The following is a 19469-nucleotide window of genomic DNA, read 5'->3' as shown; positions in this document are numbered from 1 at the left end:
CGAAAGCGTATAATGGGCGTATATGAATGGTCGGCGTCCTCGAAGCAGAGTGCTTAATAGGCTCGACATAGAAATGCCGAATCCGTATCTCAATTCAAACGGACTGTTTGGAAAGGTCGACGCTGTTGTCGATCGTTTTCGGCTATCTAACGATTTTCCCAATCAACGCGACGTTCCTCGAATCCGACCACGGAAAAAGTTTCCGCGCGCATTGCATAGCACTCGCTTTGAGTCAGCTTTCGCGTTACAGAAGCGAAAATTCAAATCGGTCGATAAGATAAGGCAGCGATTCGCCGGCGCGGAGTTCCCCACTTATAATCCCGGCAATCTATTCCGGGTCCTTTATTTTGACACATCGTGTTTAGAGTCGAAAACAAAAAATCCACGCAACGTCTCCATCTTAATCTTGCAGCCGGTCAGCAGCGCGGCGAGCTTTGGTCCAGCCGCACTCTCTCCCTCTCTCTCTCTCTCTCTCTCTCTCTTAGCAACGCGACCACCTACGTCCCGCGGCAATCCAATCTATAAGCGAGGCGTGCGGTACAGTTGGGCTTCGCGACGATTATTACGCGCTCGTCGGCTGTATGCATCGGCGGGCCCGAGGAGTAGGGGGTTGGGTCGTGCAAGCACACGCGCACACACGCTCCGCTCTACTGGTATGGGTGCAGGCAAGCTCACTCCGTCTCTCCCTCTCTCTCCCACACTCAGCTACGCACGCACCGATGCGTGTGTCGTGTGCACACGGGTTGTCGGCGGAGGGATAGCCTGTGTGTGTGCGTGTGTGTGTGCTCGCGTCGTCTGCCGAGAGATAAAGTGCGAGAGAGAGAGAGAGAGAGACGGATACCACCGCCGCTGCCGCCGATGTTCCGCATGATAGCGAGATGGTGTTGGTCCGCGCTCAACAGTTGATAAAAGATAGCCGGAGCCGGAGCAGGCTCACAGTGGCTCATCCGTCGCGCGCACGGCCGCAGCGATCTCTCTTGGCGCGATACCCGATAGTCCTGCAGCGCGAGCTTGCGAGTCGTTGTACGCGTCGGCAGCATGAGGCCGCTGCCACGATGAGGAGGAGCCTCGCCGAGAGCAGGAGGAAGCCTTTCACGCAACGGACGTACAGGATGCCCAGCCAAGATGGGCAGCGCCAGTGAGGAGAAATCGGCTTTGTCGAACCAGCAGCAGCAGCAGCAGCAGCAGCAGCATCGAAATAGCACGAGGACAGCCAGCGAGAGCGAGAGGATGGTGGAGCTGCACGCGGCAGCCGGCGGCCGCCTCGAGGCTCACGGCGACGTCCCGGGCTCGTCGCGCCTCCACTACACGATCCTCACCGTCCTCGACCTCGTCTTCTCGGCGACGATAGCCGGGCCCGCGGTCGTAGGCTACTGGCGGGGCACCTGGGGCCTCAGCGGCATCTACGTCTACCCGAAGAACCTGGACCTGAGCAGTCTCGCCTCGATCCTCATCGGCTTCTGCGGACTCTTCAGCTTCAACCTCGGCCAGCACGTGCTCGACGAGTGCCTCCAGCCGGACAAGCACCGGCTGCTCTACTACCTCGGCTCGCGGCTCTACACCTTCGTCTTCGGCATCTGCTGCGTGAACGCCTGGCGAGGCGCCTGGCAGGCCCTCGACCTCTACACCGAGCACACCTTCCAGACCGTCTTCACCACGACCTGCGTCAGCCTTCTGGCACTCGCCTGCATGAGGTGCTTGAGGAACATCGCCGCGCCGCCCTTCGCCATCAGCCTCGACACCTACGCCGGTTACTTCGAGGTGCCCACTCTCTTCCGAGTCAATGTAAGTCGCTGATGCAAGGATCTCCAAGCCCGCGTGACGTTGTTTGCCGCGCGTTATGTAAATACAAGCTGGCGACGAAATTGCTCGAGTCCCGAAAAATAACGAGCAGCTGTGCGCCGAAGGCAAATAAGTAGTAGGCGCTCGCCGGCACTGAACAAATCGTCGAGCAAACACAGCTGTTTCCCGCGCCTCGGAGCTGGAAAGTTTCGCGAGCTTTGATACCCTGTGCAGCCCGAAAATATCGATCGTAATCTCGACGAAGGCATAGAATGGATATCGCACACACGTCAAGCTCGGCCCAGCGGCAGCATCAGCCGTGTGCTCTCAGATGTACTTGACACACTTGTCCCGTGTGCGCGGCAGCTCTGATGCACAGAGCGCACAGCGCGCGTCTCGCCGCGCAAATGAAAACATTTCAATTCGTTCGAATAATCCGATGCATAAAGCGCAATTTCCGGCTGTAGTGTTGTACCTTTCGAGCCCGCGCACGCGAGAGGAAAGAACGTGTCCCGAAAAAAGAGCGCGCGCGCGCGCGTGTGTGTGTGTGTGTGTGTGCTTGCACGCGCGAGCTTGCGAGTAACGGTATTACATTACGGGCGATGGATGGGAGCAAAGTCGCAGCGCAATGATCTACCGATGGACGATCGCACATGACGGATTGACGGCTGCAAGCTCGGTCACGCCGCCCGCGCGTTATGCCCCGTTTCCGGCCGACTCCCCCGCGCGCCGCCGCGCTCAGCGCGAGCGTCGACCAGCCTCTGCATCTATACATACGTGACGCGCACCTATGCTTACGGCTCTTGTATACGTGCCGATCGCACGTGTCGATTTTTTTCCTCGCGATCCCACTCCCGCCTTTTTTGACTCTTTCTTCGCATTCTGCAGCAGCCGAGTGAGCAGGTGGATTTGGCTACTCTCTTTCGATTCCTTCCTCTCGCCGATTTCAGCGCGTTATCGGCGCAATTAATTCTCGGCGTCCCATTATCTGTATGCAAACAAGGCTTGTTTATTATTTCGAGGCATCATTATCGAAGGGAGACGTCAACGATTTATTACTCGCGAGCGCATACACACCCGATAAGCGGCTATTGTTTATTAGCATCGTTTCAAGCTCGAAATTTTTCTTTTCAGAACACCAGAGACTGGTCGCTGTACACCCTCGACTGCGCGTTCAGTGTCGGGGTCGTCGGGACGCTGGTCGTCTTCGTCTGGAGAGGCGCTTGGGTGCTCTTCGATCTCTACCTGTTTCCCGAAAATCGCGAGCACTCGGCCATCGGCTCACTCGTAAGTTCACACACACACACACACACACACACACACGTGTCAACAACGTACTTTCGCTTTATGCGATTTCGCCGAAATCGATGACAAAATATTAACGACCACGATAAATCAGGCTTGTTAAACGCGACGATAATCGCTCGCTCTCGCGCGCAATCATCGTTATCTGAGAAATGCGCGCGAAACCGGTTTCCAAATCGTACGATCGAGAAAAATCGCGCGTGCAGTATCGACGTAGGAGTCCTTTTACATACTTATCAGCCGCAGCCGCGCGATTATAATAGTTGGCGCTCAATGAACGATTAGAGACTCATCGCTAAACTTTTCCCAGCGTAAACACACATCATGATCGGTAAGAATCTGCATAGGTATACAGACGCGATGATGGAAATACCGAAAAGTTGATATATGAGCGCTGGTTATTCACCGCACGTATACGCGATATTTGCCTTCCGCTGCGCAAATACGATTCGAAGAATCTTGGCGCCTCGCGGCTATATATGTATAATAGCGGCTTTACGATCGGGATAATGATTCGCTTAATTATTCGCAAACACAGGCGGGTGTACACTTTAAAATTTATTTTCTAAGCGTAGGCAAATCGGGCCCTGTATTTTCGAGAGAGCAGCTGCTCATGGTTTACCTATCGTCGCCTGGCGGTTAATTATACACGTTTTCGTAGGAAAGTTTCGCGCAGTCGTTATTATTTTCATGAGTACGAGGATCACTTTTTCGCGCCGGCTCGATTATTCGCGAACAAACGAGACCGAGCGATAAGAGCGAAAGCAAAGGGGGGGGGGGAAACGGAAAGAACGGTGTGTAATCGAAGGAGGGTCGAGAAACTCGCAAGCAAGCGCGCATCTTCTTTCGTTTCTAAATTGAAGGCACACGAGGCAATTTAGTCAGTGCGTACCTGTCGGCTTCGCGATTACCCTTATCGTCGCGGGAGAGCTCTCGTGTTCCGGTTTTATTTTTCGACGTAGCGCGCGAGAGGATTTATAGACGGCAATATAGTTGATTAGAGTGTTTGTTTGTATTGCTCGAGGGATCTTGTTTCTGGGACAATATTTGCCTTGTTTGTGTGTGTGTGTGTATGTGTACATACACACTGGATAGGTTTTGTACGGCTGGATTACGAATTGGATAGGAGAACTTACATCAGGCGCGACGTATTTTTATAATGTCGCTTTTTTGCTCCAATGTTGTAAGAATGTATCTGTGCGATTTGCATAAGCGACGGAATCATATTAATAGAAATGGCTCTTTTCGAAACGAGCACAATCCTGGACAAAAACTTTATCCTTCCAGTCATTTTTACGTACACACAAAGCTTCGACTCTATTGAAAACGTCTCGGCAATCATCAACCTCGAAATAGCGCCTAAACAGCTCTCGCTCCGGCGCGCAATGAAAGCATGTAAGAAAGGCGTTAATGCGCGCACACGGGAACCTCATCCGCTTAGCTGCAGAGCGAGAAAGATTAGGCTGTTCCGTCGCCGTCGTCGTCGTCGCAGTCGCACTAGGTAGTTCGATTATATAATTGAATATTCGCCAATTGCCAGTGATTGCCGCAGGCACGCGCGACGAGGGCGTATTCTCGCTCACGCGTGCGTCTACGTCTGCTTCTCTCTCTCTCTCTCTATTAGGCTGGACTTTTTTATTTTTTTTTTTTTTTTTGCACGGCAAAAATTCCTCGATATTCCGACGCGGAACGAGGGACGGGCATTGTTCGACGCGAAAAGAGCAGCTGCGTTGCGCAATGTGTCCCGTCTATAATGACACATTTTCGTCGCGTCTCGTTTTTTTTTTCTGCGCGCATTTCGTAACTTTTCGCGCGAAATTCCCGATTATGAGTTCCGGCGCGCAATTACAAATCGACGAGCGAGGAGAATCGCTTCGCCGCGGCGATACAAACAAATTAGATACCGATTGTTCTCCGCCTGCGTGTGTGTCGCACGTGGAAGTGGCTGCAATAAAATATACGATATAAATTCGACGCAGAATGTATACACGTTTTTTTTTTCCTTTTTTCGCGAATCGATTAAACATTCTCTATCTCGCGCGCGCGCGAATTTAAATTGGAAATGAGTTTTCGGCCATATAACATAATCATCGACGCGCGACTCATAAGCATATGCGCGGATTTTTCACGCCGCGACGAGGAGGAAAAAAACGACGAGTATAATATGCGATTTCTGCAAAACAGATCCTGGGCTACGTACTGGTGGCGGTGACGTTCTCGCTGCAGCCGCTGATGCGATACGCCTGCTCGCGACTGACGGGCCTGGCGCGACTGATCGCCGCGGACGGTTTCCTGCTGCTCAGCTTCATAGGCACGGTCAACGTGTGGAGGGGCATCTGGAACGTCCTCGACCTCTGGCTACTTCCCGAGGATCCCAAGCTCTCCTGTTGGATCACCCACTTCGGCTGCTTCGTCTTCCTGGTGCTGCTCAATTGCAGCAACTCGGTCCTCGTAAGAGGCGTCTACATCGACGCCGAGGAGGAGGCCGGCAAGTGCGTCGTTTTTCCCTGCCACTACCTGAGGATGTTCTTCAAGGTGAGTCGCTCGAACCTACAATTTTCCTTCGATCATTATAAAAACGTACTCGCGCAACGACACCCAACACACCGTGACCCACATGAGAGGCTCCCTCGACGCAGCTCTCTCACCATACGCTCTCGTTTGACCCTTGCAGATCGAGCGCGAGAAGAAGGAGGCGCGACGGCGGAACCTGATCGTGGCCTCGAGAGACCTGGGCACTCGGGGCGACCCCAGCGGCAAGGATGCCGAGAACGGGTCGCTCCTCGTCAACAGCAGCGTCACTCCCATCATCCAGCCGGCCAACCCCGAGTCGCATGTCTGATCCGGAATCGATCGTCGTCTCCCGTGACGATGATCCGCTATATGCTATAGTGACGCGAGAGTGTCGGCGCGATCGCGGACTCTGTTATATATTGAACGCGCGACACGACGCGGTGCCCGAGCTACCGAGATTAATATATACTTAAAGCTGCTGCGAGGGAAAATGCTGAGGGAACGAAAGTGCTTCGCTCGAATTATTGCTACTACGTAGGTGTATAAGTGTGCGGACGCGCGATCGAAGAAGTGTGTGAGAGAGAGAGAGAGAGAGAGAGAGAGAGAGAGGGCCTGTGTTATACCCCAGGAGTGCGTATGTATATAATGATGATGCATATATATATATATGAATATGAATATGAATATAGATATTATAAATATTAGCTATACTACTTACGTATACGTGAACGATTTCCAGTCGAGCGCCGTCATTGACTGACGGTGCGTGTACACATACAGAGCCACAGAGCATTCTATTAACCGTTCGCTCCTCGATGTTCATTTGACCGGTTGTTTATTTTTGTTTTTAATTTTCTTTTTATTCCTACACTTCGCGATCGTGTGTAATTGTGGTTGTATAGGATGTAGAGAAACGTATTTTTGTTTTGTTCGTTGATGTTGTTGTTTGTTTGTTTGTTGTTGTTGTTGTTGTTGATGTTCATACATAGAGATAACGTTATCATACGAGACGATTGTTATACACTGCGAATGGCTGTGAACGAATGCGACGACGACGACTGTGACCGCACACATTGAAAATACTGTAGAGATACATGCCATTATAGATATTATCGGTGAAAATGAAAGTTCAAGCGGGCATTAAAAGAAGAGTCATCGCACCTCATTGTCGAGCATCGCATAACGCGACCAAAAAAAAATATCCTCTGTCCACGAACTCGGGCGATATACTGTATACCGTATACGCTTTCCGATGATACGTAAAACTACTCTAACACAAGGTGTTCTATTTATATACATATACATATATATATATTTTAAAACCGTACTATTATTTATTATAGATGTGCGAGCGTGAAACGCGTGAGTGCCGCTTATTATTATTATTATTATTATCATCATCCACAACGATTATTGTTACTTTATCGTTTGCGCTGTAAATAATTGGCGAGGAAAGAAAAAATCAGAAGGAGAAAGAGTGAGCCAAGCCGATATAAAAAGCGCGTTGTAAAAACGAACGTACAACGCAAGTCTTTCCCAGCGACAAAGTTCATCGCTCTCCTTTGCAATTATATCGGCTCGACGCAATCTTCTAATCTCTATCTCGCTGCTGTGTCAGCGCGACGCGAGGAGAGCTTTCGAATCCACTGACGCGCGGTGTGAATGTTTGAATGTTTATGTTATTCGCGCGATCCCGCGGGAGGGGAGGAAAATTTGATTTTTTTTTTTGCTCTCGCGATCGATCTATAACGTAATAAATAGATGGTGATGAAAATCTGAAAAAAAAAACAATCTTGTATATACTGTTCATAACTTGATCCCACACACCGACACCTCCGCATGCCCCGCGTTTCGATAATAACGATAAGTCGAGAGGTAAGTAAAAAGAGAGATCGGGCTAACGTCCTCAAGCTCGGAGAATTGAAGGTCAGGCAGGCGTCTTATATCCGAAGGAGAGCAAGAGCAAGAGCAAGAGCAAGGAACAGATAGCATGAGCAGCGCGCATGAGTGTGTGTGTGTGTCGGGGGCGGCCGGCGGCTATCGAGGGCATTAAGTGTGTCGGCTAGCGCGCGGCGTGACGTCTGAACCCTGACACAAGCTCTCTTATACTCGCTTTGCAGTAGTAGTCCAGTCCGCGTGCACACAATGAGACCTTGGGTTGGTAACAATGATAATGCGGCCGCGAGCGTCGCGCGCTATAGATCACTATCCGCTGATGCTGACCGCTAACCTTATACGAGAGAGTAAGAGAGAGAGAGAGAGAGAGAGAGAGAGAGAGAGATGATGGAGACCTTATGGAAGACTGCGCGCACACACGAACGCGGATCATTTATGAATTGGCTGCTCGCATCCTGCGCCCCCCACGGCTCTTGTCGAGCAATTTACAACGACGACGACGGCTCTCGTAATTAATTGAGCATAGCTAATCGCCGAACAATGGACGGGCCGCATCGCGGGGAAGGCCCGCTCTCTCTCTCTCTCTCTCTCTCTCTTTCGAGCCGGCCTGCTGGCCTATATTCGATATTTTCCACAACCGCACGATGCAAGGTCATCTCTCACACAGCCCTTTCCTTCCCCCGCGGGGGGATGAGCAATCAGCGATCTGACCGGAATTTTCCGCGAGACGCGGAAAAGTTTTAATGGAATTTGCAAGCGAGCCATTGTGCGATCCTTCCTCGACTATTTTAACGTCGAAGCTCTCCTCTCTGAGAGCTTTTTTTTCAGGACTACCAGGCTGTGCGATGGAATTTCTCGATAATCGAAGGCCGCAGCGCGATCGACTCTACGCATACCGATCGCCGATACCGATCGCGAGTGGGGAGTCTATATTTACGGCCGGTCTCGACGAGGAGGCGCAGGGCCGAAAAGAAAATCAGCAGTGTCCACGCGAGCGTCCGTCCGATATCTCTTTTGGCACAGCGGCTGCATCGGAGCTTGCAAGCTTCTGAGACGGAGAGAGAAACGAGTAAGCGATCGCGCGCACAAAAGAAACGCAAGAGAGGGAGAGACGACGAACGAAGACTTTTGGCTCTTGACCGGAGAGAAAGACAAGAGAGAGAGAGAGAGAGAGAGAGAGAGAGAAAGATTGACGTTTACGAAAACGAACTGCGCGGGATCATTTCGAGTGCAGTCAGAAGGTGATAATGGCCTCCGACGACCCCCTCGCTCACGAGCCCCTCGTGTCTGTCGAGTTCGAAGTTTACGGGAAAGTGCAAGGTGAGAGCTGCTTATCTTTTTTTAAACCGGCCTATGAGGTGTCGCCGGTGTGTCGGTAGACGCCGCGAGAGGCTTCATAAATCGATTTACATAACTTTTCAGTGCTACAGCGTGTACATAATTTTCACATTCGATGCACTTTCGATAAGAGACTCGCTAATATACTCGCTAATCGACAAAGGGGGACCATGCCAAATTCGTCCATCAGTCTAATAACGCTTGAACTGATCCTCGCTAATCTCGCTTTCATTGTCTTAACCGAGCGGCGTTTAATTCTTAACGAAGCTAAATATAAATCCAGGAAATCGCCGGTGCAATAATATGTATACACACACGCACACAAGCCTCCGTAATAACGATTCGTTATCAATTTGCCGTTTACTGCTTCGAGCAATTAGATAAGCCCGTAATCACCGCGACGACGCTGCCTCGGGTGCCAGAATAAGTGTGCCAATAGCAAACGTAAACAAATAGAATGATAATGTTTACACATGCGATTATCCTGCAGTCTATATAGTTTAAAATTTAAGAAAAATTTTAATTTAACGCTTACATGCATGCAGGTTGTTCCTTCACGAAATACGTGCGAGAGCTCTGCCAGCGACTGGGAATCGTCGGCTGGGTGAAGAACAGCAAGACCGGAACGATCGTCGGCAAGATGCAGGGACCTCAGGCCCTCATTGATCAGATGTGAGTAGTACACTCGCATCGCGTATAAAACCTCGACGACTGAGTCATGCTTATATCGACTCACGACTCCATATGGTTTACACGTCATTATCCTATCAGCGCTTCTAAAACGGACTGAACATTTCGCGAAAGCTCTCGTCTCCGCGAATCGGCGAATGCAAAAATCGTCGCCTCGCACTCGACGAAACAACGCGACAGAAATCTCTTTCTCACACACAGACACGACGCAAATTACAGCAGCACCGCGAAGCTGGCTTTAATAACGATTTAATGAAGTAATGGCCCGAAGCGTCCGAAGGTGAAGGATGAGTAGGAGCTGGCTCATATAAGAGTATACGTGAAAATTGAGCTGATGAGCTATCTCGCACGTGCGCTCGAGCGTTTTTGTTAGCGAGTGTTCTCGAAAAACGTGGAAAAATCGAATGTAGGCTCGCGTCGCGATTCGATGAGAGAAGTAAATAAGCGAGTCTCTCTGTAACAATCGTCACTCCGCTCGTTATTTCGCGACGAGTACGAGCCAGACCTACTGATCTATTTTCTTCGCTCTCCTTCATTATCCTTTGCATTTCGATGGTCGCTGATCACGGGCACACACTGGGCGCATATGTAAATATAGAAGCGCGACTGACCGACGATCGGCTAATCAGCCAAGGTTCGCGCGCGCGCGCGCGCGAGCTTTCGCGAAAATAACAGCCTTGCAAGTTCAATGCCAACTTGCGATTCACGCGCGCGACCGGCTTTGACTGCCCTGCTAATGCGCGTCTTCGACTGTAATGTGTGCTTGATGACGCCGAGCTTTTTCGAAAAAGGAATATATAGGAGGTCGAAGGGAAATGCCTCGATTTGAATGCTAATGGCTCGGAGAAAAATCGAGAGATTACGAAGCAACGGTGTGCAAGGATGCGAAGCTCGCGCACAGCTATGCAAGGGCGTAGCTGAGCGCGCAGAATGATAAGAACGGGGAAGAGCCGATTATAAAATGGCCAACTCGCAATAGCCGCTGATGCGAAATCAATTTGCATTCGAACGGAAGCGCAGCGACGGTACTGGGGCGAGCTTACAACGCACGCGTCGGCACGTCTGTCTCTCCCGTCGAATATGTACTCGTGGTACTACTATACTCGAAAAATCGAGCTTACGGCATCGAATCGCGCGAGTGTATATTAGAGACTCCGCGACGGAAGTGATTTATTAGAAGCGCATCCTTGATGCTGGTCGCGGCGAACAATATGCGCGCGCTTTTCCTGGCTTCCCCCCAAAAAGGAAGTCGCCGGCAATTACCCACCTTGAGGTACAATCCAGAGCCCGTTGTTGTAGGTGCGCTCGCACCGAACAATGCCTTCGATGTATGCGAGCTGTACACCGCACCGTGCGTCTATGCATCCTATACGTGGACAAAAGCTAAAAGCTTTCGAAAGCTCGGGACGCGCGAAAATTGGGAAAGCCGGGCAGATGCTTTGCCAACCGCGGTTGTTGTCGTTAAAATAGACTCGACGATCGAAACTTTGGGTGGAGATTGATGAACAGATTATTTACCGTTTTAACTTTTCAAACTGGTTTCGTTTCTCGTTACGGAGATAACGATTGGCGACGCTTCGGGCTAATAAGTGGAAGCGACGGAGATATTGATGGGACGCGCATAAATTTTCATTCGCTGCAGTTATCCGCGAAAATCAGCATGGAAATAGATCATGATCGGCACGATTGACGGGATCAATATTTTTTCCGAATAATCTCCGTATTCTCGTCATTCAAGCCTCGCCGGTAAACAAGACTCCTCCGATGCATCAGACCCGCAGCTAAAAACGATCTATAAGAGAGACTCTCGGCTCTCGTCTCGTGTATATAAAAATACACACAGCCGATCGCGATCCGATTAGCCTCTAATTATAATGTCGCAGCTTAGCGCAGCGCAGCTTCGCAGCGTTGCAAGCTCCCGCAAAAATTTGGGTCTCTGTCGATAGTCCGCGCTATAGCGCACGGTATCCTTGATCGCGAGAGGCTGCGGTATAGGGCACGATCGATATTAAAAATATATTAGCGCGTGTTTATGCAGCGATGCGTTGCCCAACTGCGAGAGACCGTAAAACATCGTTGCGCGGCGTCACTTGGCCGTCTTGTCGAGATCGACTGTTTGTACTGAATCAGTCGATTTTTTTTTCGGTCTGGGACACAACGAGTAACGAGAAAATGTTTGTTTGATTTTTCAGGGCTCAATGGCTGTCGACGGTCGGAAGTCCGGAAAGCGAGATTCACCACTGCGAATTCAAAGATTTATGTACCGTGACGAAACCAGGTTACAAAGGCTTTGCTGTGCGCTTTTGAGAAATCATCGGAGAGAATGAAAAATCAAAGTATCCAAGGCAACGTTACAACCATCGACGACCTTTATCAATCGAAGCGAAATGAATGGTCGAAGTGAAGCATTAAGAGACACTTGTGTGTAATAACCATGTGTGTATATATTACGATTGTATTAATGATTTTTAGGCAACTTGTACAGACGTCTGAATACGAGGAGGGTGTGAATGTGCCGAATGTCGATGACTACAACTACAGGGATGCGTAATTAAATTGAAAGCCATATTTGTTATCTACTATGCGAACGACTTTAATTTATTTCTTTGCTGTATGCTGTATATCGGGGAGGAAGGAGTCTATGAATTTATCATAGCAGCTGCGCCTTATTTTTACAAAATAAACTGGTACAAAAATCGAAACGAGATCGTTCTCTGTTTTTGTTTATAAAATTGTGGACTCTTGATTTTGATCATTGGTTTTTTTGCTGACTTATTACACTTTTCGTTGTATTCTACATTTTCAAATTCACTACACTGATTTCTATTTTTAAGAGCAGACTAGATCTGTGCGGGAGCAATTGGAAAATTCAAATAAAACATATGCGCGGGTTCGGACAACAAAATTTTTCAAATTCTGTATTGTCTGAATAACTATGGATATTAACAAAATGTATATCTATATTTACACATATGTTATAATTATGCATCAATAATAGCACGTTCAAAATTGACATAGGATATAAACTTTTTTTTACAGATAACAATATTTCAACTTGCCAAATATATCAAAAACACTTCAAAATGTACAAATCGAGCTTTCGTTTAAATGCTTAGTGAGGATAAAAGTATAATTGAAATTTCACTTTTAATACTAGCAATTTTCATTTAACTCTACATCTTTCCAGCGAAAAATTTGAACTTTTTTAACGAACGGTGAAAATACTAACAGTAACTTATTGGTTTATGTTTTTCGAAGTTCCACCTTCGTAAATAAAGGTCGCGTCAAGCATCAACTGAGCTATGTGATACTTATTATGATTCTCGGGAAGGTTTCTAGATACCTTTCTCACTAATTCCACCGTATCATCGTTGGAACAATTTGTAAAAACTAAACTGCGTGAATCCTGAAAAAAGTTAAACACCGACGCATTACGCTACATGAAATTTGGTTGATTAATATTTCGTACGCGTATAGGCGAAATACATACCCATGATAAGCTCTGTAGATATGTAGTTAACGTTGGACTGATTCTTGATACTTCTTCTAAAATATCAGGAGATTTCGCTAAATAAGCCATCATCCGCCCACCTGCGATCGGAAGAAGATCAGTAGCCAATCTTTCCGTATCGTTCACAGCGATTACCAGCTGTAGGTAGAACAATAATTTATTTTGATGAGAAAATCTTTGGAAGCTTGTTTTCAAAAATAAATTGACGAAATAATTACATACCTCTTCAGCTAATCGATCGAATCCGTTAATATACAATTGGCAAACTTGATGAATCCTCAGCTCATCGCTATTAATTTTCCAAGTCATAGCTAAATTTTGACATTTACTCATCCACAAAATTGCTTGAGATGAGCTAAAGCTGTTCACTTCTGTTGTTTCTTGATGGATCGACTCCATGGAGGCTTTGATAACGCGACAAAGAAATTCTACACGGAAATGATCTCTTTTATCATCCTTGTACCAAGGTACCATAGTTTTAGCACTTATATCTTGGAAGAAATATTGATGAGCCTAAACGAAATGCAAGACTTTTCCTTAAATCTTTCTTCAATCAATTCAGAAAATGTTAAACAAGCAATTACTTACGACAGAATCAAACAGGTTGGAGATTGGTTTTGAAACTTTAAGATTAAAGTGTGCTATCATGTGAAGTACATTTGCTAATTGTAAGTGCAGCAGCAATAAATCATACCAAGCTGGTGTTTGAGAAATAGCTAGAAGGGCAAATGGTTGAGGACCGCCTGAATGACCCTCCCACAGTTCTTCAGATCTGACAAAGGAACAATTTTCTTCTTCCAAGACTTCAGCCTTATGAACGAGTGAAAATGAAAGTTATCAACTATAATTTAAAAAACTCCATGCATTTTTATAATATATACTTACATCGAGGAAGATATCTAAAAACGTAACGCAATGCTGTAAGAATACAGTGACTTGAGTATCTGTAAGCCCAACGTCTTGCATACAGAGTCGTTCTTTTGGCAGTTTTCCCGTCTTGTTAATAAGTTTCCCTGCACTTTCCATTCTCTTTTTCAAATGGACAGACCAAAGAAGACAGCATACACCTAAAAAAGGGATAAATTATTATTTCTCATAAGCATTTATATTACAAGCAACTAATCGCATAACTTATCTGAGCTCACCGTGACGAATACGTTTCATAGGAATTTGACGAAGTACAGACAATGCAGCCTCTAAAGCCTCTAACTTTGTAATGTCTCTATTCCAAAACATAACAAACTCCCACGATAAATTGGCAAGTAAGACGCTACTAGTTAAACTATACGGAAAATGACGTTTGAGTAGCGATATTTTATCTATGATAAGAATTCAAAAATAATATAAGTATACAACTAATATAAAGGAATTTGTTCATAATTCACTAAATCAATTCTCACCTAGCACGTTCGCAAGAGCAGTTTGCTCAGTTTTTGCTTCACTACCGATTTCAACTGAGACTGACAATAACGCCTTTGAGTCTTGCTGTAGAAGCTCAACTGCTTTAGCTTCATCTAACGATCCTGCGAGTTTGAAGGAATCTATTGACAACTGCAGCTGGTCAAATTCAATGTCTGTAGTGTCTATAAGTCGCGTGGGATCAACCCCTGCAGAGCTTAACCACTTTGCTACTATTTCAGATACAGAACCTGTAAAATTAAATAAATGAATTTAAAAGAAAGTTTCTACTTAAATTAATATGGAACAATAAAAGACAACTTTTATCAAGTAGATTTACCTTTTCCCTTAGAAACAACTTTCCATAAAGAAATGTTAGTACCTTCATATGGCAAAGTATAAAATGTAGTGGTGTCATCCAAAAATGATGGATTACTAAAATTGTAATTATTCTTTGTAGAACAAATATAATGATTTATATAATTCTATAATAATAAGTAAACATTTACCTCACTATCGCATCTAAGACTGCAATGTCTTCTAGATTACCTATCAATAACGAAAATTGGCACGTGTCTTTGCTCACGTTCTCCCAGTCGCTGATGTTACTAACACTTTCTTCCTCGGGAGAAGAATTGTCTTCGTTTCCGTCGTCTTCTTCCATTTTTTTGGGCTCATTGCCATTTTTCTCACCGTCTCCTTCATTTCCATTGTCATCTTTGAAACTAGTTTGCAATCGATCTTTGTTTCTTTGCATAGAAACCGACACTGCTCTACATGCCATTGCTGCTGTTAAGGCATTAAACGGATTGTCAGATTCCATTAAAATATTTCTAACATCTCGCCACCAATATGAAGCCTCATTGTAGCTAGTACATATTTCTTCAGCATCTGAAAAATGTATTTAATAGAAACGGTAATTAAAATTTGTTTAATTAAATATATATATATTGAGCAAATTAAATCATTTTAGAAATATACCATTTAATGAACAAATAGCATTCAAAAGTTTTGTAAAATTAACTAGATCGATTTCTAAAGGAGCTCCTTCTTTCTTAATTAGCCAATACAGCAGAGCAAATTGGATTAAGACTCCTGGCTGTATATCACTGTTAAGTGCATAATCTTGCCACTTTGAGATAGGATCATTTGAATACATCCATCCTTGGAAAATTAATTTAGCTGTGAAGTAGGAGAATTTTTAACGTGTTATATGGATATTTGCGATAAAAAATAAATATCCTAAATGTCAAACTCACAAATTTGACATTTTGTATCATAGCTGATTCCCTTCTGCAATCCCAAAGAACCTGGATTGCCGAATTCAAAGCAAGATAAAAAGTCTATAAATGTTCTGCCATCTTCTTTAAATGTAACTCTTGTTCGAACTTCAGAGTTTGAATTTCTTAGGCTATTGAGTGTTTTGGATAATTTCAATATTCTATGAACTTCTCTTTCAGATGTAAAAAGGATTGATGACAATTGTTTTCCATCAGGCACTACATCAGAAGCTACGGTATAATATTCAGGAGGTTTATCAAACTGTGCTCTAATGTACTTGTAAAACTTGATTATCCTCTTCAATTGACTTATTGTATGATTGAGGGTTTTAGTGTCAGGTTCCAATTCATCTTCCTCTGCAACAGGATAAACTAAAATAATTTGAAGAATTTTTATCATAAGATATTTTTGTATAACACATACCTTGCAAATCGAGCTGTTTGGAAAAACAATTTGTCGCAGCCAATAATGAATCAGGTGTGATATGTTTATTGGTCATGAGCATTTCAATAGTTTGTAATCTAATTTCATTCGTTTTTAAATCCAGGCAGATATTAGTAATTTCATTGATTAGTTTATCGTCGCTAAAATCTTCTTCTCTTAAAAACGTTTTGAGTTTTTTGAATAAATGTAAGTCTCTCGCTCTGTTAATATTCTGACTACTTAATGCAAAATGGAATGGAACAGTTATCTCTCTGATTCCACCAAGAGGATCAATGAAAACACATGGGTGTTGCGCGTGATTTCTAGAATTAATCGTCATATCATTCAATCCACATAATCCATAATTTGTGTAGAGTAACCTGCATTAAACAAGAAATCAACATTTTAATTATTTTTTTTTTTTTAAGCGAGCGGAGTATAAATTTTACTTGTATATACCTTCCATTTTTACTGGCGGAAAACGTAGTAATTTTAGTTCCATATTGAATACTCCAAATATCAATAACACCTTTTTTGGGTGCATAAACGACTAAAAACAACGCTGTGCGTCTTTGAGCGTGCGAGGTACTACTTGAGCTGGTTTTACTGTGATGACCTTTTATAGAAGCCCTATGTCTTTCTTCAATGGCCTCAATCCATCCGCATTGAGCATCTCTATACCCTTTCCACATTCTTATTGCAATCCCTTGTTTGTTATCTATTAAAATCACTCTTCCCATAGCATCACATACAACTGACAATAATTTATTAGGACTAACAACAATGCAATCTCCTTCTCTCAGAGCATCACTTAAACCAAATCTACAAGTCATTGTTTCAGCTGGTTCAGTCATTACTCCTTTTGCTTTTTCAGGTGTAGCAGGAGTTTTTGATGAGCTTGTTCTAAACCATCTATTGGTAATAATATTAAACATGTGAATGTTGAAAAAGCAAATTAGTATGCATAGAATATTTTTAATAACATGAAACTTACGGAACTGCAGCACCAATTGCACTTGCTACTTTACTGGCCATAGCAATGGCAACATCTGACAGTACTGGAGCAGAACCTCCTTCTAAAGCATAATGGAAACCTATGAATGGCCTTTTTCCTGTGGCCATAACTAAGCTATGCTGTGGTGCACTTGAACGATAACTGGCATTGTAACCTCCACAAATTGATGCTGTCATAAGGTGGTCAAACGTATTTACAGTAGTTGTGCCAATCACTTCAGAATCATTGACAAAATCCTGATTCTTGAAACCCCATTTCTTACACACTAAATTTGCTGCTGGAGGTATATCATCACAATTTGCTTTTACTGATACAGAAAAAACGTATTAGCGCTTTTTCACTATATTTCCATGAAAATTTAGATTAAATATTTACCTCTGGCTAAATGATTTCTATATGCTCTCAAAGTTGAAAATAAAGGAAAACCTTGTAAAATACACACAACAGTATTATAAAGTACATAAATCTCCTCGGTATTTCCAGTGTCACCTGAGTGTCTTGCAGAATGGTGCGATTGACATTTTATGTTTACTATGCTTTCGTTGTGTAATTGTTCTTCTAGCAACAACCCCCCTGTCTTAAATAACATGAGAAAATGCAAATTAAAAATTCAAATTAAACAACAATAACTATAAAATCATAGTGCAAACAATTTGAGAGATTCATAGTTTCAAATGCTTACTTCTGTATAAAATTTCAGAAAACCAGTGTTCAATCCCACAGCTATACATGTCCAGTCTGTGCTGATTCCAGCACTTGCCTTTCCATGAGAAATAAGTGGAAGGCATATCACAGATGTTATCCATTCGCTGTCAAAAGATCAACACCATATGTCAATTCACCTCTCAAGTTATCTTATCAATCATAATTTTCCATTAAATAACTTACTTTTGTTTAAACGTCACATCACCATCCCAAACAACGTAGAATTTATTCTTCACTTCGCTGGACTCCAATGAATCCCATTTCGCTAGAATACAAGGACAAAAAATACGAATGAGCAATCTTTGTAAAGATGGAGCAGAACACATTGAAATTTCATTCACTCACAGGCCAATATTATCAGACGAGTATTCCAGGCTATGGCTAAAATGTCACCAGTCGGCGATAGAGAAATGAAGCTATTCTGCAACGGCAACTCATTGGCAGGCACATAATCGACTGAAACAGCAAAATAACAAACTCGAGAACTGTTAGTCCGCGCAGGGGGACAATTACATAAACAAAGCCGGCCGTTCACTTACACTTCTGCTTAGAATCTCCGAGAAGACGAGCTCTGATCTCGGTGGGGTCCACCAGGTTCGCAATCCCCTTAATTTGGCAGGACATCTCTCATCTCCGTCCTGTCAATTTAACCTTATCTCGTTCGCGAGCTCTTTAGAGAACACGCAATACACAACAACACTGTAGCTGTATACTCAGAACGGAGCAGTCGAACAGATGATCGCGTCAAAACTCTGTCACACTCGGCGGCTGATGTTTTTGAAAAGGCTCGTGGCGCTCGTGTTGCTCATGTTTTTGGCCGATGTTAGTACACACTGTGTATATGTATATAAGTACTCGTACCAAAAGTGCAGCAGATGTTTTTGAAAGAGCAACAGCGGAACCGAGACGCATACTTCGGTTTAACGACTTATAGAGCTTGTATATCTCTATAACTATGCCGCGAGTTAGATGAAGTCACCAATGTTTGGAAAAATAATGATAAAATGGAAAAAGAGTCGGAAATAAAAATGGCAAGCAGGACTAAAAATAAAACTTTTTCGTATTTCTTGCTTTTGCATTATTAAGATATACTGAAGGGATTATCCGATTATGAAAAAAAGATTTGATGAAATTTTCAGGAGTGACCCTCTACTTTGTCTTTGTCCATCAATAGTGTATCTCTTTGTGCCTACCCTTATATCCACTATATACATATGCTTATAGATATAAAATGGAAATTTCACATTCAAATAACTAATTTTTCATAAAACGATCGATCAAACAAAGAAAAAAAAATAGATATACCCAATCAATCGCTTTTACGTATTTCTCCAGTATCGACCGACTGCTGCATAATCGAACAATAAACACTGCATGTTCGTAAACTATCATAAAACCTCGATCATTACACAACTTTGTCATCTCATTTCGCGCATGAGTGCATTAGCGTGAATTATCCCTTCCGCAAACATACGCACTACATAATATCCCTTTCTCCCTCCAAAAATACCCCCCCATATTCCACCCTCACCGCGACGATTCGAATCGCACGTGTATTCGACTGACGTCACGTGACGAACGTCGTTACGTCAACGGCCGAGTCGCCGTTGC

At 44.5% G+C, this 19469-nt stretch overlaps 3 protein-coding genes across 4 annotated transcripts; 2 read left to right on the top strand and 1 right to left on the bottom strand.

Moving 5' to 3' along the window:
• The first annotated feature begins 840 nt into the window (after positions 1-840).
• Positions 841-7399, top strand: LOC100117572. Its single transcript, XM_001601719.6, has 4 exons — positions 841-1785; positions 2917-3069; positions 5272-5622; positions 5762-7399. The coding sequence occupies exons 1-4, from the start codon at positions 1126-1128 to the stop codon at positions 5927-5929; spliced, it is 1332 nt and encodes a 443-aa protein (XP_001601769.3). The 5' UTR covers positions 841-1125; the 3' UTR covers positions 5930-7399.
• Positions 7400-7837: 438 nt separating this feature from the next.
• LOC100117614 (acylphosphatase-2) lies at positions 7838-12230 on the top strand. Of its 2 annotated transcripts, XR_512633.4 has the most exons (4): positions 7838-8817; positions 9381-9507; positions 11718-11919; positions 11998-12230. XR_512633.4 is itself a non-coding variant. In XM_001601749.6 (3 exons), exons 1-3 carry the CDS (start codon positions 8745-8747, stop codon positions 11830-11832), a joined length of 315 nt encoding a protein of 104 aa, XP_001601799.1. In that variant the 5' UTR covers positions 7838-8744; the 3' UTR covers positions 11833-12230. The 2 variants fall into 2 exon arrangements, 1 of the variants encoding a protein (XP_001601799.1); XM_001601749.6 differs by having other exon boundaries at positions 11718-12230.
• LOC100117655 (rab3 GTPase-activating protein non-catalytic subunit) lies at positions 12103-19145 on the bottom strand. Its single transcript, XM_031929906.2, has 19 exons — positions 18398-19145; positions 18204-18314; positions 18042-18123; positions 17836-17962; positions 17529-17730; positions 17133-17460; positions 16598-17050; positions 16139-16518; positions 15694-16071; positions 15416-15616; positions 14944-15325; positions 14775-14869; positions 14437-14685; positions 14182-14355; positions 13922-14103; positions 13625-13846; positions 13259-13549; positions 13016-13174; positions 12103-12931 (listed from the first exon to the last, which is right to left on the bottom strand). Exons 1-19 carry the CDS (start codon positions 18480-18482, stop codon positions 12761-12763), a joined length of 4272 nt encoding a protein of 1423 aa, XP_031785766.1. The 5' UTR covers positions 18483-19145; the 3' UTR covers positions 12103-12760.
• Positions 19146-19469: the final 324 nt, after the last annotated feature.

This window comes from Nasonia vitripennis, chromosome 4 (assembly GCF_009193385.2).
Source record: "Nasonia vitripennis strain AsymCx chromosome 4, Nvit_psr_1.1, whole genome shotgun sequence".
In the NCBI taxonomy this organism is placed as follows: Eukaryota; Metazoa; Arthropoda; class Insecta; order Hymenoptera; family Pteromalidae; genus Nasonia; species Nasonia vitripennis.
The sequence above is the reverse complement of the archived record's forward strand: the minus strand, read 5'-3'. Positions and strand labels throughout refer to the sequence as shown.